Genomic DNA, 24,336 nt, shown 5'->3' on the forward strand with positions numbered 1-24,336 from the left:
TAAGCCTGCTGCATAGACTTCCTGCCTCATCTGGTTCTTTTCAGTGTATAGGTCTAATCTGCATCAGAGTGACCTTTTTTTTTTTTTTAAGACAGGGTCTCACTATGTAGTTCAGGCTGGCTTTGAACTCACTATGTAGTCTAGGTTGGTTTTGAACTAGCAGTCTTCTGTGTCAACCTCCCAAGTGCTGGGATTACAGGTATGTGCCATCACACCTAGCTTTTCTTTTTTTTTTCCTTCAGTGTGTTACTGTCTAGTTCAGGCTGGCCTTGAACTCACTGTGTAGCCCAAGCTGACCTTAAACTTGTGGTGATTCTCCTGCCGCAGCCTTCTGAGTGCTGGGATTACAGGCATGCCCCATTATGCCTAGTTTGAGTAACTTTTTAAAGCTCTGGGTCAGATTCCATTCTCTTCTCCAAACTTTAAAGTACTTCTTGCTTCAGGTAGAGACAAGCAAAGACTTGGAAATGCCCTGCAAGACCCTTTGTGACACTGGCCTACCCCCCAGCAGCCTTTGTAACCTCCTTTCTGGCACCTGAGCCCCAACTGCTCCAGGGATACTAGAGCTATCTGTCTCTACAGAGGGCTGAGCCCACTGTAACTGCAGGGCGTTTGCTCTTGTCCTTCCTCTGCCCGGGATGTGCTTCCCCTAGATGGCAGCCCCTCAGTTCCTTCCATCTCTGCTATGACATTGTCTTGTGAGGGAAGTGGTCTGACTGCCCTGTGCACCATGTATAAACCCCTTCCCGTGTGCTTGCTCTGTCACTGAGCATGTGGAGGCACTGCTCACTGACTGTCTCTTGCATGCCTGGATGTTGCTTTGCATGCTGCTGCCCTCCTAGCTCTCAGTAATTCCCAGTGGGATAGAGGAGGGAAATGAGTAACAGCCACACATATCAGATTAAAGCATAAGGTTCCCCTTTAGCGGGTCCAGTCCTGTCCCAAACTCTTCTCACAGTAAGGATTTGCTAAGCTGGGCCCCTTGCTGATGGTGTGGCCACTGCTCCTCGCCTCCAGTTACACCTGTAAATCAGCTCTGCTATCTCTCTCCCTGCTGGCCCACCTCTGAATCCCTAGACCGGGGACAGTGGGCATTATACTCTCTGCTTCCAGGCCTTCCAAGACCCTCTGGTTCATCATTCTTGGCACTGTTGAACCCATGTCTGGGCTGGCCCATTCCCTCCCCTGGGATGGTCTGTGTTTGGGGTTTCCCAAGAACATGGTAAGGCCACTGTGAGAGAGGAGTTGCGCTGGCAGAGGCTTGCAGCTGCTCTGTAGTGTTGAGGGCAAGTCCTCTAAGTCCTCTTAGATGGTTCATGAATTAGTTTCCATCACTGCCGCTCCCCCCACCATCCCACCCCCAGCTTTTTGGTTGGATAGCGCTACAATTATGACACTTAGTTCTTAGTTAATTGTAGGTGTTTGTCTCAAGTTTTGAGTATATGAAAACTTCTTTAGTTTTTCGGTGAACAACTGGATAATTTAAAAGATAAAATTTGTTACATGCTCATGAAAATATTTCAAGGGCAATAGAGGCTATAAAATGAAAAGTTAAAGGTCCCACACTCCAGAATTGAGAGGTAATTACTTTTAAAAATGTCTTTTTTTGAATCCTTTGAAATTACTGTGTTGTTTTTTTTTTTGGTACTGGGGATTGAACTCGGGACCTTGCGCTTTTGAGGCAGGCGGGCAGAACCACTGAGCTAAGTCCCCAGGCACTGAAATTACTGTTTCTTAACATGTCCTTTTAGATATTAGAGTATTAGATTTGTCAAAAAACCTGTTGTCATCCTGGGATGAAGTGATCTGTATTGCCCTTCAGCTCGAGCACCTGGAGATTCTTAATCTGAGGTATGAATCCTTGGTTGCCTTTTTTTTTTTTTTTTTTTTTTTTTGCAGTACTGGTGATCAAACTCAGGATTTTGCACTTGCGAGGCAGGGGGCGGCACCACTGAGTTACATCCCTGGCCCTTGGTTGCCTTATTGTCACAGCCTGTGAAGCGCCACATCTCCTTGGCCCTCCCAGTATCTCAGTGGGAATGAGGCGAGCAAGGCAGAGACACTGAGTAGAGCCTTTGTTCTATGTAGGTTTGATTTTGGCTTACTTGAATTTACCTGAGAGTAACTAACTTATCCTTTTTTTCCTCCTCTTCCTTTTTTTTTGGGGCGGGGGGCAGGTACTGGGGCTTGAATCCAGGCCTTCCCACTGAGCTACATCCCTATCCCTTTTTTATTTTTTGAGGCAGGGTCTTGCTAAGGTGCCCAGGTGGGACTCCAGTTTGAAATCCTCCTGCCTTACCTCCCTCCGCACTGGGATTACAGTTGTGTACCACCTAAGGCAGGCACAATAGAGCAAGTACTAAGGCTAAACGAGTGTGGCCCTCAGTAGAGAAATAGGTATAATTTGATGTTTTTCCGTTCTGTAAATATGGGTGCTTTTAAATTTTTTTTGGCATATTGAACCCAGGACCTTTGTACTGAAGTACATCACCAGCCCTATCATCATCATCATTATATTTTATTTTTTTACATTGTCTCACTAAGATGCCCAGGCTGAGCTCAAACTTGCAATTTTCCTGCCTTGGTCTCCCAGAGTGCTGGGATTATAGGCATGTATCACCATACCTGGCTTGGTTAATGTTTTATTTATTTTTTGGTACGGGGGAGATCGAACTCGAGTCCTTGCGCTTGTGCAGCAGGCGGCAAAACCACTGAGCTAAATCCCCGGCCCTGGCTTGGTTAATCTTAATGTTTTTTAATGGTTATCTTTCAAAGTGACTCTAGAAATGGAGGGAGTTCATTCTTTCTCTTTTGAGACAAGGCCTCACTATGTAGCCCAGGCTGCCCTCGAACTCATGGCAATCCTCTTGCCTCAGTCTCCCAAATGCTAGGATTACAGATGTTCACCACCATGCCCAGCTAAAAGATGGAGTACTTTTTAGATGAGGCTCTTGAGAGAGATTTTAAAGGCCAGTCATTTATCTTATCCATCTTAATAGCACCGGGGCAGACTCCTGTATTAAGGAAGCAGAATTCTAGCCTTGATCTAACGTGGGTAAGACTTGGTGAGGGGGTCTTCATTTTGCAGCGTCCAGCCCTGCAGCCCCACACTGCTGCCTGAGTCCTCACAGCACCTTTTATGTCTGCTAGCAAAGATTGTATGTTGCAAATACTAAAAACTAGCTATCCTTACTCACTTCATTTTTTGTTTGTTTGGCACCGGGGATCGAACTCAGGGCCTTGTGCCTGTGAGGGAGGCAGCAGAACCACTGAGCTAAATCCTCGGCCCTCTGTTTTTTGTTTATTTGGTACTGGGGATTGAACTTGGGACCTTGCACTTTCGAGGCAAGCAGCAGAACCACTGAGCTAAAGCCCCGGCCCTCACTTTGTTTCTGATAGAATTTCATTTTAAGGTTCAAGCAAACCAAACACCCAGACTGTTGCTTTCAGTGACTTCGTTGGGTCTACTGTACAGTAATATCTTCTCTTTCTATACAGTGAGAATAAAATGAAGTTTCCTTCTGCTTCACCATCTCTAACTGGAACATTTTCTACACTGAAGGTTTTAGTCCTCAATCGAACAGGAATAACATGGGCAGAGGTAATCATATTTATTTGGTTTATTATTACATGGTAATAAGCAATTTAAAATGTTTTGCTTTAATAGGGAATTAAAACACAAATGTGGCTTCATTTTAGTCAAGCTATTATCCAAATGATAGGATTTTTTAATCTGTCTCAGAGAGGAGTTAAAAAGTCATTGTAGTGAAGTAGAATTTTATATCTAGGAGTCTAGGTTCTTTGCCAGTCGTTTCCTCCCATCATCCTCTTCCCAGAGCAGCAGTGAAGGAGTGCGCTTCCCCAGTCTGCTGCAGGCACTCCCAGGGCTTCTGTGAACAGCTGGTCTCAGAAGTGGACCCTGGGTCTGTGGCACTGCAGTACAGTGAGTCCTGACTTACAAAGGAATTCCTTTCTGGGAGTACATTCCTAAGTCCGATTTGCTCATAAGTCTGACAGAGTGAGTCATAGGTAAAAGATGCATCCTGATCACCCTGTGTTTTCTTCAAGTCTTCAAATGGACTTTTAGCTTTTCAGAATAAACATTAAGCTGAGTGGGACTTAATGGTGATGCTGATCCTGCATCCACACACGGAGAAGTTTCTTCATCTTCTCTACTCTTTTTGGATATTACGGTTAACTTCACTGGCCCAGCAGACTTCACAATTTCCATGATTTTTTTTTTTAAGAGACAGGGTCTCACTGTGTAGCCCAGGCTATCATTGAACTCATGACGATTATCCTGCCTCAGCTTTCTGAGTGCTGGGACTACAGGTGTGCCCCACCATGCCCGGCTACATGTTCCATGATTTTGTCTTTGTTCTTTAGAATTGTGCCAGTGGTTGAACAATTGATGTTACAGAATGAGCAACATCTACCATCTTTTCGCTCAATCTTTCAATTATTTTTGCTTTTGTTTCCATGAATTTTGCTTTGTGCTTCCTAGCATCCCCTCCACATCACCACTGTCTTTCCTCTTGCTTCCAGACATCCTGGGCTCTGATTGAGCACTGTGCTACTGTACACTATCATACTGTACACTAAGTACACAGCAGCACAACTGTGACAGTGTCAGGCAAGCTGGGTGTGGTGGATTACAGCACATGCCTATAATCCTAGCACTTGGGAGGCTGAGGCAGGAGGATTGCTGCAAGTTCTAGGCCAGCCTGGGCTACACAGTGAGACCATCTCATGAAACAAAAATAAAAACAAAACCAGACAATGTCTGGCAGACATATAACCTACTTCCTCAATTTGTTCACATCTATGAATGTTTGTAACACAAAGTGTGTTTGTCTCTGTGAAAGTTCCCAACTTGAATCTTCCTAAGTCGAGGACTTACTGTTCTGGGCACATGCATCTGGTGCTGTCTTCTCTCAACATCCTCAACACTCTCAACCCCAGTCATCCATGAGGTGCAACAGAAGCAGCAAGGACTCTAGCCCTTTAACTTGAACCCCTGACCTAGCCACAGCCCTGGCAGCCCTTTCCCAGACCCATCCTTGGTAGGGTCTCACTGCCTCTCTCCATATGTAGATTTAGTCTCTAAGTATCTAAGGAAAGACACTCGGAAATTCAGGTGGGAGAGGTGGCAGTAAAACTCAGAGGAAACAGTTTAGAAGTCATTATTGAACCATTTGGCCTGGTCAGTGTATTCTGTGCATACTGGACTGGCATCTAGAATTGAAGAAGGCTGGTTAGCACCATTCTTCCCTTTGGCTAAGCAGACTGAGTTGTTGGGTCAGCATCTTCAGCTCCACTTTGTGACAGCCTGTCTTAAGGTGCCTTCTAGTGCAGACCCAGTTGCAGCCTGTGTGAAATGTCCCTGAGGAACTGTACTTCCAAGCAGTGACTAAACAGAGTTCCTGTGGGACTGTGGCAGAGGACACGAGGAAGAAATACCAGCAGTGGCTGTGTTACCTGAGCTGTTTCCCCCCTTCCAGGTCCTCCGCTGTGCCCCTGGGTGGCCAGTCCTTGAAGAGTTGTACCTCAGTGCAAATAGGATTTGCATATCAGAAAGGTAACAGGGTTTACTTCAGTGCATTGGGCACCATTTAATCATTCTGAACGAGTCATATTGGTTACATCTAACATTAACTTTTAGGGGGATTTAACAGAAAAGATTTGAAAATAGCTATTCATTTCCTTCTTAAATTAAAATGTCAACTGAAATGTCACTAATTGGTTCAAATGGGAAACTAATTAGTGACATCCTGAATTAAATATTTGAAGCTTATTAGTTTTGCATAAATATATTTGACTAGTAGTTTCTAAGTGAAGTTCTTTTTTATTTTTTTATTTTTGGTACTGGGGATCAAACTCGGGACCTTGTGCTTTCGAAGCAGCAGAACCACTGATCTAAATCCCCAGCCCAAGCTTTTTTTTTTTTTCTGTTTTTGGTATCGGGGATCGAACTCAGGACCTTGTGTTTGCAAGGCAGGCGACAGAACCACTGAGCTAAATCCCCGGCCCTAAGTGAAGTTCACTAGGCTATGCTGAGCACCTTCTCCTGTTTCTTTGCCTAGAATCAAATGACAGTTTTTCTTTTTTTGTGTGGTACCCGTGATTGAATCCAGGGGTACTCTACCACTGACCTACGTCCCCAACCCTTTTTTGTTTTTTGTTTTGAGATATGGTATCACTAAGTTGTCAAGACTGGCCTTTAACTTGTGGTCCTCCCGCCTCAGTCTCCCAGGTAGCATGCAACCCCACAGCCCGCTAAATAATAGATTTTTAATCAGCATTACCTGTTCATCTCATTGTACCAATCACCATATGTAAAAGCATGTTCTCTTAAATACGTTGTGGCTTCACCTTCCTCTTTTGTTAATGTTAAGCTACTATGTAAAATACACATGAGGGGAAATTTCAGCAAATTCCGATTGATTGATTTTGGTACCGGGGATCGAACTTGGGTCCTTGTGCTTGCACAACAGGTGGCAAAACCACTGAGCTAAATCCTTGGCCCAGCAAATTCAGATTTAAATCAGTAAGAATTTTTTTCTTTTTTCGGTTCTAGAGACTGAACCTGGGCCTTCACATATGCTAGGGAAGTGCTTAGCTTATCTGTAAGCTATATCCTCAGCCCTCAAATTACAATTTTATTGTACAGAATGGTTTCATTTATTATACTACCAAATGCATGAATTTTTTCAACTAAACTTTTTATTTTGAGATATTACATATTTATATACAATTATAAGAAATAATACAGAGATCACCTGTCCCCCTTACCCAGTTCCCCCATCACTAACAAGTTGCAAATCTCTGGCAGAGTGTGAGGAACAGGGTACTGAAACTGACTCAAGTCAGCATCCTTCACCTCAGGGGTCCCTCAGGTTGCCCTTATATGGCCATAGCCACCTGTCCCGCTCCCCCAGCCCATCCTCATACCAAGTGTAGCTATTTAAAGGCTGTATCTTTGAAATTAATTCATATTGAAAACATTTTATTTTCCATACAGACCGACTGATGTTCTACAAACTCTCAAGTTATTAGACCTTTCCTCTAATCCATTAATTGATGAAAATCAACTATTCCTGATTGCATATCTGCCTAGGTAATTTTCTTTTCTTTTAGGTATTTTTTTCAATTTTTATTTTTATTGGTACATGTTTGTAGCACATAATGATTACATTTACTCATGAGTTGGTACATGTACACCAGTCCTTTTTTCATTCCCTTGGTAATTTACTCTTAACACACCTACTGTAGTAGGTAGGTCTAATAAGTTTTTACTGAATGAATTTTTGTATGCTATATATACTTTCTCAGTAGAAATATGACAGTGATGATAGAATCCCTAAACATAGCAATTTCCTTTGGGGAATTTACTTGTGAATCATATAAAATATGGACTATGTACTAGATAATTTGAGGAATGCATCATTTGGTCCTGGTGATAATACTAAAGTTTACATTTGTTAAACCTGGGGATGTGAGACTGTGTCTCTCTCTTGAGACCTGTGTAGCACCTGACTTAAGGGAAGGACCAGGATATTCTAGGACTATAGAATCTCTAGCCTTCAGCATCAAGAGTTCTTATGTGTGCCCAGAACTGGACCTGCATGAAAACCCAGGGCAGAAGTGGCTAGCTCAAAGCATTTTATATTCTGTTAATAAAGTTTAACATGTTTTAATTTCAGATTAGAACGACTAAACCTTTCTGCCACTGAAATGTCTTCTATACATTTTGCGGATGCTGGAATTGGTATATAACATTAGTATGTTCCCCTCCCTCTACATGTTAGCTATTTCTTTCACTTCGGCTGTGTAACTTAACTCTCTTCTTCCTAGGCTGCAAGACATCCATGTTCCCATCCTTGCAGTACCTTTTAGTGGATGACAACCAGATATCACATGTAAGGTGGCTTCACAGTACACACAGCACACATTCGTTTGTTTGCACTCTCAAGCCAAGTTCAAAGGTTCCTTCTGTTAAAGTTTTTTTTTTTTCGGTACTGGGGATCAAATTCAGGACCTTGCACTTTCAAGGCAGGCGATGGTACCACTGAGCTAAATCCCTGGCCCCCTTTTTTTGTTTTTTTGAGTCAAGGTCTCGCTGTGTAGTTCAGGTTGGTCTTGATCTCAGGACGATCCTGCCTCAGTCTCCCGAGTGCTGAGATTATAGGTGTGCGCTGTTAAAAATTTTTTTAAATGAAAAGAAATGCTTCCTTCAAGTGAAACTTCTCATAAAGTCAAAAATATTGAGGAATTAATTTGATTCACACTTAGGCCGACTTGGTCATTTTCAGTGGCATGGTGTGGGTTAAAAGTCTGGTCTCCCTGTGGGCTACCTGGTGCTGATGCCTTACCGGCCTGAGGTTAGAACTGGGGACTTTGCTTTTCTGTTACTAGTTCAAATAATCTTTAAAATGCCCTGAAACATGTTGGTTTTTCTTTTCTTTTGTTGGGTTTCAGTGGTCATTTATCAATGAGCTGGATAAGCTACAGAGCCTCCACACATTGTCCTGCCTAAGAAACCCCCTGAATGAAGGAAGCAGAAAGGCTCAGGTCACTCGGCAGTTCATCATTGCCAAAATTAGTCAGCTGAAGACCCTGAACAGATGTGAGGTGAGTGCTGCTATCATGACTTCTTTTTTCTTTTGTACCAGGGATCGCTTGCAAGGCAGGTGCCGGAACCACTTGTTTTTTCTTTTTTTGAGATGGTGGTCTCACTAACTTCCCCAGGATGACCTTCAGTACCAGGGTTCAGTGACCTTCCTTGCCTCCCCTTCCAAGTAGCTGGGATCAGAGGCATGTACCACTGCACCTAACTTTAGATCTTTCTTTAGACTAAAAAATAATAAAATAATCAAAAGGCATAAAAAGAAATTATATTTGGGGTAGAGTGGTACACACCGTAATCCCAGCTACTTGGGAGCCTACGGCAGGAGGATCACAAGTTCAAGACCAGCCTGAGAAACTCAGACCCTAAATTAAATTTTGAAAAAAAGGCTGGGACTATAGCTCTGTGGTAGAGCGCTTGCCTAGCACATGTGGAGCCTGGGTTCCATTCCCAAAATCAAAAAGGTTCTATTAAATTATATTAAATACTATAAAGGGTATGAGATGTATCTTTCTTTCAAATGGTGCAGCATGGTCCTTGTACATTTGAATAACCAGGGTTCTTTCCTGACTCCTCAGGATACAGGATTGCACTTAGGTCTGTGTCAGAAAGCCCTGTCCCTTGCTACCCCGGCTGATTTATTATGATTTGGGGAGGGTGAGTGAGGAGCACTGGGAACCTTCTCCTGTTTCTCTGAGAGAATGAGGCAGGAAGACAGAAGCACAGAGCATATTTCTTCTCTCCTTGTCAGCTACTTCTCCCATAAAAATGGAAAGGCCTTGCCCACCCACTCTTCTGCTCACTGGAGTAAGTCAGCTCCTCCAGGGTGGGCACCTCCCTAGCATACACCAGAGAGGTGACCCTCAGCACCCAGCATCATCCAGAAACTGGCTCATGGGCAAATGCTCTCATGATGCAAAGAGTAAAACTGGGATAATTCTTGAATAAACACCTGAGTTCATCAAGGTTAGAAAAGCAAGGTGAAAAGTGTAATTGTCTCATCCTGCTCAGTTTGATTATCTGTGTGGGGAGTGGAGAAACAAGGACAGGGTACAGCCACAGCTACTTGTTAGAAAAATGCTTAGCATAAAAATGCTTTTTATTTCATATCAACATAGATTCTTCCAGAGGAAAGGCGTGGAGCTGAGCTTGATTACCAGAAAGCTTTTGGAAATGAATGGAAAAAGGCTGGTGGACATCAGGATCCAGACAAAAACAGACCAAATGAAGACTTTGTTGCAGCCCATCCTAGATACCAGTTCCTCTGCCACAGTATGTCACATGAGTTCAGGGGCTCCCACTGGAGCCCGTATCTTTCCTGGGTAGCACAGGCTGTTCTCAGTGCTGTTTTTGATTTTCTCGCTGTCTTGAGTCTCTTTGTTCTCATGGAAATGAATTGGAGGCACTGCCTCTTCCACAAGAGCATACAGAGGTAGATCAGCTGTCTCTCAGCGGCAGCCTGGACTGTTGGGGTCCCTGCAAGGGAGAGATCTGCACTTGGGGAAGGGAAAGCAGTCATTAAGTGTGAGTGCCTCATGTCTTTGTGTTCACCAGAGACATTAGATTTCAGGGGGTGGGGGCCCCTCTCTACTTTAGGAAGGGTGGGAAGCATTCCAGGTTATCTCAAAGGCACTGGTGTTTAAAGCTTCCCAGAAGTACAGTTCATTTGAGCTCTGTTCTTTCTAATCTAAGCTCCCTTTTCTCAGGGGCTTGCCCTTTGGTCTGAGTTTGGTACTTGGTATACATTTTGGTCTTGTCAATTCTCCAGCCTAATTCCTCAGGCTTTGAAGCTAAGAATTGGTGTGTCTTTGTGCCTCATGTACTTCCCATTTTGTTTTGACTTCATTCTTCCACATTTCACTTTTATACGATTTTCCTTTTTATATTTTTCTTAATGCAAGAAACTCACTGCATAAATGCTTCAGGCTGGAACATTATCTTTGAGAAGAAAAGCTGCCTGTGGGAATTGCTTTCAAATTACTCCATTAGCTGGCCCAATTTCCTGGCCACTCTGGGTGAATTCTAAATCACTTGGGGGATGGGGAGGGGACGGCTCTAAAGCAGCCTGCAGGTATGGCTCAGCATTTCCCTGCCAAGAATGCCAGACACAAAAGCAGATTTGGGTGGGTGGGTGGGGTAAATAGGTAAATGTTATCACTTGGTGGTATAGGGCAAGAGAAAAGCACAGTAGTCCCCCTTTCAGTTTGTTATCTACAGTCAACCTCCATCCAAAAATATTACATGGAACATTCCAGAAATACACTCATTGCTTTAAATTGTACACTGTTCTGAGTAAAATTATGAAAACCCATCTCATCCTGCCCAGGACACAGATTGCTTTGTTGGGCCTCGCTTCACTCTATCCATTATGTCCACCCTGTATGCACCATTGGCCTTTTAGTCTGTAGCCCTCTCCTTATCGGCAGAGTCATCATATCACAGCACTTGTGCCCATGTAACCCATGTTACTTTTCACTTATTTGAAAATATCCCCAAAGTGCAAGAGGCAGTGATGCTGACAATTTGGATATGCCAAATAGAGCTGGAGAGTGCTTCATTTAAGTGAAAAGGTGAAGGTATACTTTGAGAGAAAGCACATTTATGTAACTTGTATTATAGGATATTTTTATACTTGTTCCATCCTCTTACTGTGCTTAATTTACAAGTTCATCTTTATTATAAATGAACAGCATATGTAGGGACTGGTGTCATCCGCAGCTTGAGGCATCCACTGGGGGTCTTGGTGAGTATTCCACACAGATGAGGGGGCTGGTGTGTGGTGTTTGGAGGCTGAGGGACTGGACTGCAGCAGTAGCACTGAGCACCTAGCTTGGAACTATAACTTGAAGGTATCCTGTGACTTGTGTCCTGAACAGTGGCAGGTTTCTCTCTCAGGACTCTGAAAGGAACTACTTTTTTTGGTTTAGATTTTTCTTAGACAGCGTCTCACTCTGTAGTTCAGACTCACCTTACATTCACTATGTAGCTCAGGCTGGCCTTGAACTCAAAGCAATCCTGCCTCAGCCTCCTGAATGCCAGGACTACAGGTGTGCACCACCTCACCCAGCCGGGAACCACTTCTAAAGCTAAAACTAAGTAAATGTTTGAGATGTCTGAAGGCATGTTGATTTTGCTTGTTTGAGAAACGTAATGTAACCCACTGGCAATGGAGGACTGGCCCATGGAGGGAGGGGTTGCTGCCCATCTACAGGCCACAAGACTGAGTAAAAGGAAGTGGACCCTTGGTCAGCACACCAGTTGTCACTAGGTTTATCCTGGGGAGGGACACACCTCTGTTTACACTGACCTCTACATGTATTTTTCTTTAAAGATGCAATTCTAAAAAGTTCAGTTTTATTTTCATGCTAATGAATACATATTTTTTTCTTACAGAGGCCTTTGATTTATCATTCATCCCTTTTTTCTTAAACAGAATACGGAGCACCTGAGGATGAGGAACTTAAAATACAACAACCGTGTATACTCAAAAATCAGCTGCTAAGTAAGAATCCCAAATTCACACACAGCTTATTTGTAGTTTCCTTAGGAGCTCAAACATATCATGATGGCTTGATGGGGATTTAAGTGTGTTTCTCCTAAGGAAGTACTTAAATGCCTCAAGTTTTTAAAAAATGAATCTCAAACATATCTAAATTCTTGTGTTGAAAATTTTTGTAAATGCCATGGTTTAAATTCATTTAATAATATTATAAATGTGCAAGGTATTTGAGTAATGAAGTACATGGTGATTTGGAAATTTGTGACTTCTTTCACTTGAAAACTTTACTACTAAACTGTCAGCAAAACAAGTACCGAGGGGAAAAAAAAGAAAGCATACTAGTCCAGCTGTTTTTGTTGTGATAAGTAATTCGTGTGTTAATAAAATTTGTAATATCACTAAGATCGGTTTATTAGGATTGAGTCAGACTGTACTAAACAGCTGTGTCATTTGGCAATCAATTCCTATTAACTCACATGTTTTATTATGACTGAGCTACACCCCCAGAACTGCATGTACACTTTAAGTCCTTACTGTAACAGATACCAATTAGTCTTCCTTTTTTCCTTCAAGCACTAAGGATAAAATGTCCAAGTCAACTTGAACAGAAAGTCCTAGAGAAGCAACTGCCAGGTAAGAATGAATCTATCTTGCTTGTTTTATAGTTGTCAATCATTAGCCAAGGTATTGGGCTAACGGAATTAAAACATTTAGTTCATATCTAAAAGTGTGGACCTCAGAACTTAGATTTTCATTAGTCCTTTATATTCTAAAATATAATCAGTCAAGCTACTAACACTACCTCCAAAACGTTCAGGAGTTACACAGTTACAGGAGTGTAACTTTGTCAACTTACATGGAAAAAGGTTTCATTAAAATTGGGAGTCACTGGTGTGTGTGTGTGTGTGTGTGCGCGTGCGCGTAACTTTGTCAACTTACCTGGGAAAAGGTTTCATTAAAATTGGGAGTCACTGGTGTGTGTGTGTGTGTGTGTGTGTGTGCGCGCGTGCGCGTGTTGGAGACAGTGTCTCGGTGTGTTCCGAGCTGGCAGTGAACTTGTAATCCTTCTGCCTCAGCTTCCCAGATGCTGAGATGACAGGCATGTCCCACCAGGCCCAGTGTGATCTTAAACTAAAGGTCTCATGGCTTGATTGCCTTCCCTGAGAGGAATTCACCCCACCACATCTCGTTCTCAATGATTGTTCTCTCTGAGAGCTTTTCTGTTGCTCCCAGTTTGGGGTCTCTTACCTCCCTTCATAAAAGGGGAGCCATGTCCTACTGATGAGTTCCTGAGGGATTCTTCCTACATTCTCCTCCCATCCTCTTCACCCATCGGGACCCAACAAAACACATTCTCAGATGCTTTTTTTTGGTACCAGGGATTGATCTCATGACCTTGCGCTTGGGAGGCAGGTGTGGTGCCACTGAGCTAAATCGTTGGGCCTCAGATGCTCTTTTAACAGATGCACTGAAATAAGTTTTCTTTGAGAAAGCTACTTTAGAACTTTTTAAAAATGTGTTACTGGAACTAAGTTTTATTCTGAAAAGAACTACGTTTGTGGCAACAAATTACATCAACATAACTTTACACTTTCACTCAAAAGAAAATTATAGTCTTTTATAGTATGCTGTTGACACTGATTTTTCAAGATTAACTTGATACAGAGCTAAATGCTAGAATATAACCAAGTTAAATTTAGAGCAGTGAGGGCTTGAAGTAATGAAACATTTATCTGTCTAAATGACTCCAGTAAAATACATTTCTCTGTTTGCCTGTCAGTGCCATAAATTCACAGATTTTTAAATAAGTGACCATCAGATAAAATAAGCTCAGTATGGTATTGCTTATACAAGGTCTGGGTTGTGCTCAAAGAAGTCCCTTTCTGATTGAAAACTGTTCATTTAGTATTAATCTACCACTACTTCTCCATTTTTATTTACTAGCAATCCAATTTCTATTCCTGTTATGCAATTTTGCAACTATTGTATACTGATGAATTAAAATCAGTAGTGGTTCCCCTTCATTATTCTGTTTTCAAACTTAAATATTATCAGTAGAGGGGGTTGTGAGAACAGACTAGTGCAAGAGGGCCAGAACTTTTCAGTGTTACAGGCTTTGGATGTCCTTCCATTTTGCTTCCCCAGTTATATCAAATCAGTGTGTGGAAATGTTATCACTAAGGAAGTCCTGGCTTAAGCTTTCCTTTTTAGACTTTCTGGGAAAGCAGTGAGCTCAGTCAAAGACTGTCCAGGCACGGCGCAAGTATAGTCTCAGGCGTTTGGAGAGTCAATTTCTAGTTTAGTAGATGCCTATCATATTCACACGTTCTTTTTATTAATCTTGGGGTGGAGCCAGCAGAGATTAGACTCACTCATAGAAATTAAACATGATAATACTGCTTTAAGCTGTTCAGAATCTGACTCCTGTATCCTATAAATTATAAGGGTTTTTAGTTTTTATGCCACGTGTAAATACTTAAACACTAATATAGATAAATCTCTTTTTAAAAGAAAAGTAAAATACTGCAACACCATTGTTTTACCTTCCAGATTACTGGTTGAGATTTAAAAATCAGTATACTCATTATAAAGTCATATATGCTCTGACTGGGCTTTCTATCTTGAAGCACTTAAAGCAATCTAAATGTTCACAAGTAGGGACAGGTGACTAACTTTGGCACAACTATCCAGCACATCAGCATGCATCATTACGAAGGAAGTAGGTTTGGCACTGGTCACATGTGGTTATGTCAGTTTCAGTTCATGAAATTAAAAGTTCAAATCCTTAGTCACAGCAGTCACATTCCATGTATTCAACAGCCACATGTGGTTGCCACATTGGACAGTGGTTGTCTAGAAAAACTGGCATGAAAATATTTATCACCATATAATAAACACAAGTATATATTATAAAACCTCTACATTCTCATATGAGCACAGAAAAAGGCTAGGAAGTATATACCCATCTAATTTATAACACTGCTCATAGGGAGCTAAAAAGATAACTATTTCCATATTTTCTTAATGTGGAGACAATCATGTCACCATATTAAGAATTTACATTATATACATAAAATTTATATATAAAATTATATACATAAACTTTATTCTACAGACTCAGTGCACACAGGCATATTTCTCATTAAAATTGTTTTGTAATTCTTTCTGGCATGGATTAGGAAGGCATTATTTTCCGACTTGTGTGCAGGAACTAACCTCTCACTAACCCACTGAACAATGAAAGTGAGTCCACCTAACTGTTCTGAAAGGATTAGATTATCATATTCAAACATTAAGTATCTGTATCCAGTATATAAACAAGAAAAGTCCAATTTGTATTCTAAAATAAAGATAACATTTATTATCACAAATTGCATAAAAACACAGCTTTTACAAAAATGATTTTGATAGAAAAATATTTGTTCGACTACATCTTATTTGTGGGAAACACCACACTATTGCTGTACCTCCAGCTAAAGCTTAAAAGAAACTAATTTTCATAATCAAAATATCCACTATTTACCACAACCTGTCTTTGGAAAGGCGTTCAGTGTGTTATGAACAGACCAAAGCATTTGCTCCTGTAGCGAGTGACATTCCCATGCCGGTGGTCACTTGTAACAAGGTACACATGGTAACAGTCACAAGATGGCAGTGCCGGGGGTGACCTTGTCAGTCACTTAGCTTCCCCCTCTGTACAAGGAAGGTATAGACTAAGGCCAGGGGGCTGGGAGCATCCTCACCTGAGCCCCACTCCAAGGTTCTTCCCATAAGCCGTGAAGTTGTCTGTCACAAAGGCTTACAAAGAAAACTTAATGACTTCACTGCCGCCTATCTCTCTGTGCTGATAGTATTATTTGGGGTTTATTCAGATAAGGAAGAAATATTAAATGCTACTGAAATGGTATGAAAACACACTGTCAGGGGCACTTGGGTCACACATTGGCTCCATTTCCCAGTGTCTCAAATGACTCAAGGAGGTGGTAGGGAAAGTCAAACCTTCCCCTACTAGTTTTCTTGGGTAAACTGACGATAATGATAGAGCACCGATCTCACTGTGTGAGCCAGTCTTACAGGTAGTTGTCACGTGAGAGCTGATGGGCTTTGCTTTTCTTTGACAGACTCCATGACAGTTCAAAAGGTGAAGGGACTGCTGTCGCGTCTCCTCAAAGTTCCTGTGTCAGAACTTCTGTTGTCCTATGAAAGTCCCAAAGTAAGTGGCCCCCCAAAGTACAAAGTCAAGCTTAGTCTCCCGTAGTAAGACATGCTAGTGAGCCATCTCTGTCTAATGCTCCCTGATTCTAACTGAAGAGACCTGCTGTGGGGGGCAGCATGGTGTCACATTAATCACCTGCCTCTACCTTTGTTCTAATTTTAGATGCCTGGCAGTGAAATTGAACTAGAAAATGATCTACAGTCATTACAGTTTTATTCTGTAGAGAATGGAGATTGTCTGTTAGTGCGATGGTAACAACCAACTAATAAAATTTAGAGACTAGACTACTCATCATGACTGGGGTTCACGGGAAAATGATTTATCGGAACAGTTCTGTCAAAAAATGAACTTTAAAAATTTGCCCTGATTATAACAAAGGGTGCAATTTGTTGGGAAGAGACCATTTGTAGACTTGTATGTCATAGCAATAATAAAGGCTTTAGTAATGATTTTCTGATCTTCATATTTATTTGTACACCTCATTGCATCTCATGTGAAGATTTAAATATTAAATAGAAACTAGTCTAATCTGAATATAGTTAATATCTGTCATAAGACTATTTCAAGTGGAATTCTCTGTTGATACTATTTTAAAAGGTTATTATAAAATGATTTGGTTGGTTTTTGTGAAATGTCCCTTAAAATCAGGGAGACACATCCTCTGCTATGTATAACATGTGCTATTTTCTCAGTTGCACTATTTTTTAAGAGTACTTAAAGAATTAATTACATGCTTTTCCCTACAATTATACCTAAACTGAGCACATCTTTCATAAAAGATGATCAGCTCTGATTCATATTTACTTATATTAGGTAAACATTAGGCAGTGATAGAAAGGAAGCAAAGTTAATCCTTTCAAAGTGTCAATGACTTAGAAATATCCTTCCCTCTGGCACTAAAACCCTGAGAAGTACTTTTATTCACATCCACAAAGATTCAGTGTTTTAACTGTGACCTTCAGGTTTTATGTTAAATGGCATAAGAAAACTTGGATATTAGCCTAATATATAAATGAGTATCTTTAAAACCAAAGTCCAGAACTGGATTATATTGTGTCCTTTTCAAGGTCAAGTTTCCCACTTCATTCAGAGACCCACAAAACCTAATGTTATTTCCAAGAACCCCAAACTTTGGTATAAGTGACCACTGCTCATACAAGTGGTCACACAGTGTTTTTCTGAGTTCTTTTTGGCCTGTAGATGTGCTAATTAAGCTATGCAGAGCTACTTTGTAATGCAGATTCAAACTTGAGCTTTGAGCCAGCTACTACTAAAAATTTCTTAACCAGTCCATTTTAACCAAAAAATGATTATGACGGGGCCGGGGATTTAGCGCAGTGGTTTCGCTGCCTGCTGCGCAAGCGCAAGGACCCGAGTTTGATCCCCGGTACAAAAAAAACCAAAAATGATTATGATGAATTAGCAAAAATGGACCAGGATTTAGAAATATTTCTCCTTTTATAAAACAATTTGGTATTTAAAAAAATCATCTTCCATTATATAAATAAAAACTTATGCTACAGTGTCAGTTGATTTTTAAGGAGAAAATCTGTGCAAACATTAAGAAATCCACGCTGGCCAAAGGAGAAAGTGCCAGATGAGAACTGTCCCAAAAGACGATGTATTCTACTGCCAACCTGTGGGCTTTCCTCAGACTTACACGGAGTTATCATCCGCCCACCCGTCTGTACACACTTGGTCTGAGTGATCATGATCTTGCTTCACACTGACAGGGGTCACCGCACAGCTCTTTCAGCTCCCACAGATCTGCCAGCTCCTGTGGTGAATATTGTGGGGAGGACAGCATTCCTGTCTCGCAGGTCTTCTCACACAGCCACAGGCTGTCCTGTGGGAGACAAAATGAGCTGAGCAGAGAGCTGCTTAGACAGAAAGCATGCATGTAGGCATCACTCTGTGTGTGACTTGCTAATAAGGTCTCTTTCTGCAGACACTGGAGTTTTAAAAGGCCATGCCTAGCTAGGCATGGTGATTGGTATACACCTGTAATCCCAAGACCCTATCTCAAATAACTAGTGAAGGGCTGGAGATGTAGCTCAGTGCAAAGTTCCTGGACTTACAGTACCACACTCACACAAAACCATGGAAAGGAGACTGATAGTGCTGCCAGAGAGGCAGAGGCAGACCCCTGAAGGGCCACACTCTTCAGGGATATGCAAGAGACTGAAAGTTTGTGTTCAGAAGGCTGTTGTCTGAGTCTTGCCCAAGGGAGATGGAGAGGAGTCCCCCTGAGCAGTCCCCCTGGATCAGCAGTGCACACTGGAACCCCAAGCAGAAATGAAGTGCTCACAGATGGTACAGTATAGGGCAGGAAAAAGTGCAAAGCCTAGCTGGAGGGCTGCATTTTAAAAACAGGCCTCAGTTTCCAAACATGATTAATTCATGATTTTAAAAAGTGAATCTCAATACCAGGAACTCACAAGCAAGTCTGCAGAAACAACACACTACAGACTCAGACCTGCAAAGACTACACATAGCAGAATGATCAGATACAGAAAATAAGTCTCATCTGCAACATTAAGTAAATCAGAGGTGTGACAAGGAACAGGACTATCAAATCAGCCCACAGGTGAGTGAACATTCCTGCTCACCCAAGTAGGGGGTGAGCTGCTCTGGTGCTATAGCTCTGCTCCGAAGTGGCAGGCACCACACATTCTTTCCATTTCCTGCACCTTCTACAACCAAAGTAGAAGTTGCAAAAAACTAGAATGCAACACAAATATCTGAGGCAAAAGACTGCTTCTTTCCCCAAGGGTCCTACTATTTCAGTCTTTGCAGACTCATTTCACTTTCTGGCTCAGCTGTGTGTTTTAAATGCTGTCTCAGAAGTAAAATCCTGGATGAAATGTGGAATCAGTCAGGAGGGTTACAGGGTCTTCACACTGCCAGGAACTCAGGTCAATGGAGCCTAACTTTTGAAGCTCCAAAGAACTTCTTATCAACTCTATGAAAACCCAATTCTTTGTGGGGCAGGTAACTTTTTTTTTTTTTGTACCGGGGATTGAACTCTGGACCTTGTGCTTGCAAGGCAAGCACCGGAACCACTGAGCTAAATCCCTGGCCCATGGGGCAGGTAACTTTTATTCTAACATTTCCTTTTGGTTGAAGCTCAGAAAAATGCTGTATGAAAAATAACAAGGTGGTCTGTTGTAAATAAATCAAAAGCACTGCTGTGATGGTAGACCTTCATTCCTTCTGCTCACAGTCTGATGTACACAACACGGCAACCTCCCTTCCCAACTCCCAAGGGCCCGAGACCAGCTCCCTCCGCTGGCTTACCTGGTGTCTCTTGGGTCCTATGGCTGCCATCCAAATGCCCATGCTTACATCTTCACCCTGCAAATAACCCAAAGTTTAAATGTTATTTGTAAAGACACTGCAACACTCACTTCCAAATAAACAATCTTTACACATCTTTGTTTTGGTGATGTTCTAATATGAAAGGCCAAACATGGATTAACCTAGATACAATAATAAGAGGTAGCGACCACTGAAGGAAGCACCCACACGGCAAGGTAAAAAAAGATAATGCAGCAGGGAGGCAGTCCTCCCTTTTCATACGCTGTAAACTTCCAGTGCTAACAGTGAGCCATACAGTGGGTCCAGCTAACTGCTCAGAGCTGCTTACTGACACTAATCAGAATCAGCAGAAAACTCTTCCCCCACTTTTCCTTTTTGGGAACAAAAATCTTTCTATTTCTCCACAGCCTAGACTTATACATGTAGACTGAGAACATAGTCTCAAACAAGACTCTGGAACAGAATTTATAGGATTTGAGGGACAGCAGAATATCCACAACCTCTGAGGGGTGATTCCTATAAAGGAAGAACCACATGCTTTAGCCCATGGCAAGCTGGCTCTGCTTCAGTGAGGCTGGGCTGATGAGTCACCTAGGTAAGAAATTCCTCAGTACCTGATAGGTCTTTAATCTCCCAGAGTTGCTTGCCAGCCAGCTGACGATGTCCCTGGAAATCACATAGCCTGAGCCGCATGCAAAGGCAGGGTAGGCTGGGCTGGGGTACTCTAACTCTTGCCACTTGCCAGTTCGGTCCACCGCCCAATTCAGTCTGAAACTGAGATTTTAAAAAAATGTAACTTGTGTTGGTGTGACACACATCCTGCCACTGTAAGACTGGATTCCTTTGTCATCACTACAAAGGAATATGGTTGTAGAGAATAGAAGAATGAGAAATTCCTTTATGGAAAGGCATTACCATTTAGCCAGAAGTATTTTGTGTAAGGCTACTATATTAAATTCTCTCAAAAATTTCTGAATGGAAAAAAAAATTTCTGAAAGGAAAATAACAGATTATGCTGTTTTTATGGACACACAGACACACACATACATACCCAAATCCCCCATTAAACCACTAACTCTGCAGTGTTCCTGAAGCAGCACAATTTGACAATGGCTGCAGAGCCATGTCACACATTCATTCTAACACAAAAGACACAGTAGCTTCTCAGCACCATTTATGGCTAGAGCTTGAAGGTAAAAGCTACATCTTTTTTCTATTAGCCTGAGATTTTCCATTAATAAAAGTTCCCTTCTAATTGTAGAGTAATAGTTTAACACCAGGAGTCTAACAGGATATTTCATACCTCAACTACATTCTTCTTGTGGAAAAATGACTTACACATTTGATTCTAAATTATATTTGATCAGGTATTGAATGCTCATGGCTAACCATGTTTTACTTACTTTCCCCACCAAAAGTTAGACCCATCCAGATTCTTCTGAACAATTCTATTAAATATAGCTTCTAAGTCTATGTAACAGTCATCATCTGTCTTTAGCAACAAACTGAAGCTGGTTGTTTCCACAGTCCTGTTGGCAGAAAAGGGACAGGCAGGTCAGTGAGACATGCTGGGAAACCACTGAACATCAAAGCAGTGGCATCACTACCACTGGAACTCAGAATTGCACCTGTCCTGCATGCACAGGTTTTCATGTCTCGCTCTTCCAACACTGAGTGTGTCTGCTCTAACACAACCCGGCTATCAGCTATGGCCCTCACTTGTTATTTATTAAGTGACACAACATAAGGAAGCACCAGGCTGACTTAACTTTGTTTTGATGTGGGGATGGAACCCAGGGTCTTTTGCATGCTGGGCAACCAATCTACCACTGAGCCGTAAGCCCAGCCTAACCAAGCCGAGTTTAGAAGGTAGAGGAAAAAGAACACAATTTAGCTCAGTGGTTCCGCCACCTGCCTCAAAAGTGGAAGGTCCCAAGTTTGATCCCTGTTACTGGGAAAAAAAAAAAAAAACAAACCACAATGAAAAAACTCTGGGTTTAACTGGAACGTATGTTTGAACAAATGCTTCTCAGGCATTACTCAAGTCAGGTTCCCATATCTGTTAACCATTTGAACCTTGCCCCGTGTGTTCTGAATAGCAAAGGCCCAGGACAGTGGGAAAAGTGTCATACCTAAGTCTCTTACAGAGAACACTGTTATACAATATTCTATGCTACAATTTATATTACACTCAAGCATGATTATGGCTTGAAAAAACTGAGTTATGACACCAAAACGTATTTCCTCCTTGGCAATTAAACTATAAGATTATTTGGAAGGAACAGGACAATGACCTGATTTATCCAGACGCCAAAAACTAACGGCAACAAGAGAACTGACTCATTCATTTCACACCACCAATTTTTGTGTACGTCTATTTAAAAATGCAGAATCTTGCTAGGGAACTAGTCATTCGACAAACATTAATACATGAAATCTGGAGAAAATTTCATTAGGTCAAAGATGGTGAATTTTTAAGAAGAATGGGTCTATACCAAATATCCCCATGTTTCTACAGTTTATTTCTAATTAATAGCATAGTACCTAATTAGAAATAAATATTTGTGATAAAGGACCTTTATGTCACTGGTGACTCAACTGAATAAAGAAGATAAACTTTCATTTACAACATAGAGGGAAGGATTGGGGTGTTGCTCTGTGGCAGAGCACACGTCTAGCATGTGGAGCCCTTAGGTTCACTCTCCAGCACAGTGTGCACAAAGTAGCCTGAAAAGTGCCACTGGAGGGTGAGGGTGGCGTGAGCTATGGGGAAGCTGGTCTCACAGCACAGCCCCTCTGGAAGGTCCCGCAGCAATTTAGCAGAAAAGGTGATGGCCTGAAATAGGCAGCAGTAGCAGAGACTGAAGGGAGGGGCTAAGATCTCAGGGATGGGTGAGTAGATGAGAAAGCTTAACTGAAACTGAAGGCAACATCTACGACATGCAAGACTTCCAGCCCTGGGAAGTAGCTTCCTATAGGAAGTCCTAGAACACCTCCATTCTGACTTCCCCCCTTTCATTCCCACCCAACCTCCCCACCTCTCCATCTTGGCCTTATTTACACTGGAACTCCCATCAGTGGCCTTGAGTTAGAAGGTTCCTTTTCAATAGCCATTTACATTTCGTTCTGGTGTCCTAGACACACCCATGTGCCCTCTACCCACATGATGGCTCCAAAATTATGTCAATGTGCCCCTGCTAGGAGCTATTACTTTCCATAACCTAACTGGACCATCTACCCTTAGGACCAGGAAGCCATATCCATAAAGTACTTGTGAACTTCCCATCAGAGAAAAGAAAGAAGAGATAAGACACAGAGCCACCAAGAAACAGGAGACCACAGAAAAAGTTTTTAAAAAGAAAAGGTAAAGCTGTGAATACCCTTTATAGGATTAGGCTACACGAGACACAATCTGAAAGTTCTGGTCCTACAACCAATGCAGACAATATCAAAGAACGCACCAGCAAATTTCAGGATCCTAGAGTAACTACTATAATAAAGTAAATTACTGCATATTATTATTATAATAAAGGTAGGAATTACAAGTTAGATGCAAGAAACACTGGAGGCTCTGGAAGATATAAATATGATGGATTCTAAAGGTTGTTGAATTTTAGTGAGCCAGCCTGGAATCAAGACAGGTTGCTGTTGTTCTTTTAAGAGACAAGGTTATTCAGGCTGTCCTCAAACTCCTGGGCTCGTGATTGCCCTGCCTCAGCTTCTTGAGAAGGTGGGACAACTGCCACATGATACCATGCTTGGCCAAAGGCAAGTTCTTAAGTTGGTTGAATACAGAATGGAAAAGCAGTGGATATTCAGTTCAACAGAATTGGTTGTGGTAAGCTGGGTGTAACTGACTGTAACTGGGGAATCTTGGTGAATGGGCATGAACAGAGGTGACAAGGGACCATTTCCAAACTCACTGACTTTGATCTAATGGTAGCTAGAGACAAGTGACTCCAAGTGAATTAATTTCTGACTGTTTGCTTCTGACCAGTTCATATAATACATACTGTAGATCTGCTCAATCAAGTAAGAAAGTGGCAGCATCTTAGAAGATGTCTTCAAAGGAACCAGGATTCAACAGGCCATATTCCAGACACATGGCAGTTTTAGGTTTTTTTTGTTTTGAAATCTGTGGCTCAATATTGATATTGTTTCTCCATCAAAACAACAAAAAAAACCATGTTCTAGCTACTCAATGTTTTCACAACCCACCATCTATAGAAGTTCAATAATTTCGCAGGAACATTTCGGTAAGTATCGACAACATCCACAAAGACAATGTCACCGTAGACCCTGCTTTCCTCCTTCAATAAGACATCTTCCTCATGGAGATTCCTCATATGATCAACAAGTCGCTGAGGCCGAGAGTGAAGGTTATGTAAGAGAGCATCGCCTTCTGAAAGGGAAAGTTGAGAGCTGGAGAAAAAGGCTATTGCAATATTAAGACCCAGAACTTATCACACCATATGACTAGAATCCTTTTCTGGAGGTAATCTAACAGAAGCACATTTGTTGGGAACATCAGGCTAAGAAATAGGAGCACTCATAATTGCTACTGAGAGCACAAAAGGGGAGCAACCTGAAGATATGCATGCTGACGGCTCATAGTTGCGCCCACCTGCAGACATAACCTTAGAGACAATGTTTTGTATGGGCACAAGGGTATTCACT

General features: G+C 41.8%; 2 protein-coding genes across 10 annotated transcripts in view; one reads left to right on the forward strand and one right to left on the reverse strand.

Annotated features, from left to right (window-relative positions):
* Positions 1 to 16,791, forward strand: part of Tbce (tubulin folding cofactor E) — a 73,466-nt gene extending 56,675 nt beyond the window's left edge. For 5 of the 6 annotated variants that reach the window (XM_087181243.1, XM_087181244.1, XM_087181245.1 and 2 more), the window contains 12 exons: positions 1,752 to 1,851; positions 3,499 to 3,601; positions 5,502 to 5,578; positions 7,022 to 7,117; positions 7,704 to 7,768; positions 7,855 to 7,919; positions 8,479 to 8,631; positions 9,745 to 9,898; positions 12,060 to 12,128; positions 12,699 to 12,758; positions 16,247 to 16,338; positions 16,504 to 16,791. In XM_087181243.1, the coding sequence (XP_087037369.1) occupies positions 1,752 to 1,851; positions 3,499 to 3,601; positions 5,502 to 5,578; positions 7,022 to 7,117; positions 7,704 to 7,768; positions 7,855 to 7,919; positions 8,479 to 8,631; positions 9,745 to 9,898; positions 12,060 to 12,128; positions 12,699 to 12,758; positions 16,247 to 16,338; positions 16,504 to 16,596 (1,127 nt within the window). In that variant the 3' untranslated portion in view covers positions 16,597 to 16,791. The remainder of the gene's footprint in view (positions 1 to 1,751; positions 1,852 to 3,498; positions 3,602 to 5,501; positions 5,579 to 7,021; positions 7,118 to 7,703; positions 7,769 to 7,854; positions 7,920 to 8,478; positions 8,632 to 9,744; positions 9,899 to 12,059; positions 12,129 to 12,698; positions 12,759 to 16,246; positions 16,339 to 16,503) is intronic. The other variant, XM_021266385.2, reaches the window with a different exon arrangement.
* B3galnt2 (beta-1,3-N-acetylgalactosaminyltransferase 2) overlaps positions 16,779 to 24,336 on the reverse strand; it is a 75,584-nt gene continuing 68,026 nt past the window's right edge. For 3 of the 4 annotated variants that reach the window (XM_021266386.2, XM_021266387.2, XM_004854621.3), the window contains 5 exons: positions 23,878 to 24,061; positions 21,063 to 21,188; positions 20,274 to 20,433; positions 19,639 to 19,695; positions 16,779 to 18,187 (listed from right to left, as the gene is read on the reverse strand). In XM_021266386.2, the coding sequence (XP_021122045.1) occupies positions 18,050 to 18,187; positions 19,639 to 19,695; positions 20,274 to 20,433; positions 21,063 to 21,188; positions 23,878 to 24,061 (665 nt within the window). In that variant the 3' untranslated portion in view covers positions 16,779 to 18,049. The remainder of the gene's footprint in view (positions 18,188 to 19,638; positions 19,696 to 20,273; positions 20,434 to 21,062; positions 21,189 to 23,877; positions 24,062 to 24,336) is intronic. The other variant, XM_021266389.2, reaches the window with a different exon arrangement.

The sequence above is a fragment of the Heterocephalus glaber genome, unplaced genomic scaffold, assembly GCF_053883595.1.
Source record: "Heterocephalus glaber isolate CG9 unplaced genomic scaffold, H.glaber_assembly_v1.0 deba00001472, whole genome shotgun sequence".
NCBI lineage: Eukaryota > Metazoa > Chordata > Mammalia > Rodentia > Bathyergidae > Heterocephalus > Heterocephalus glaber.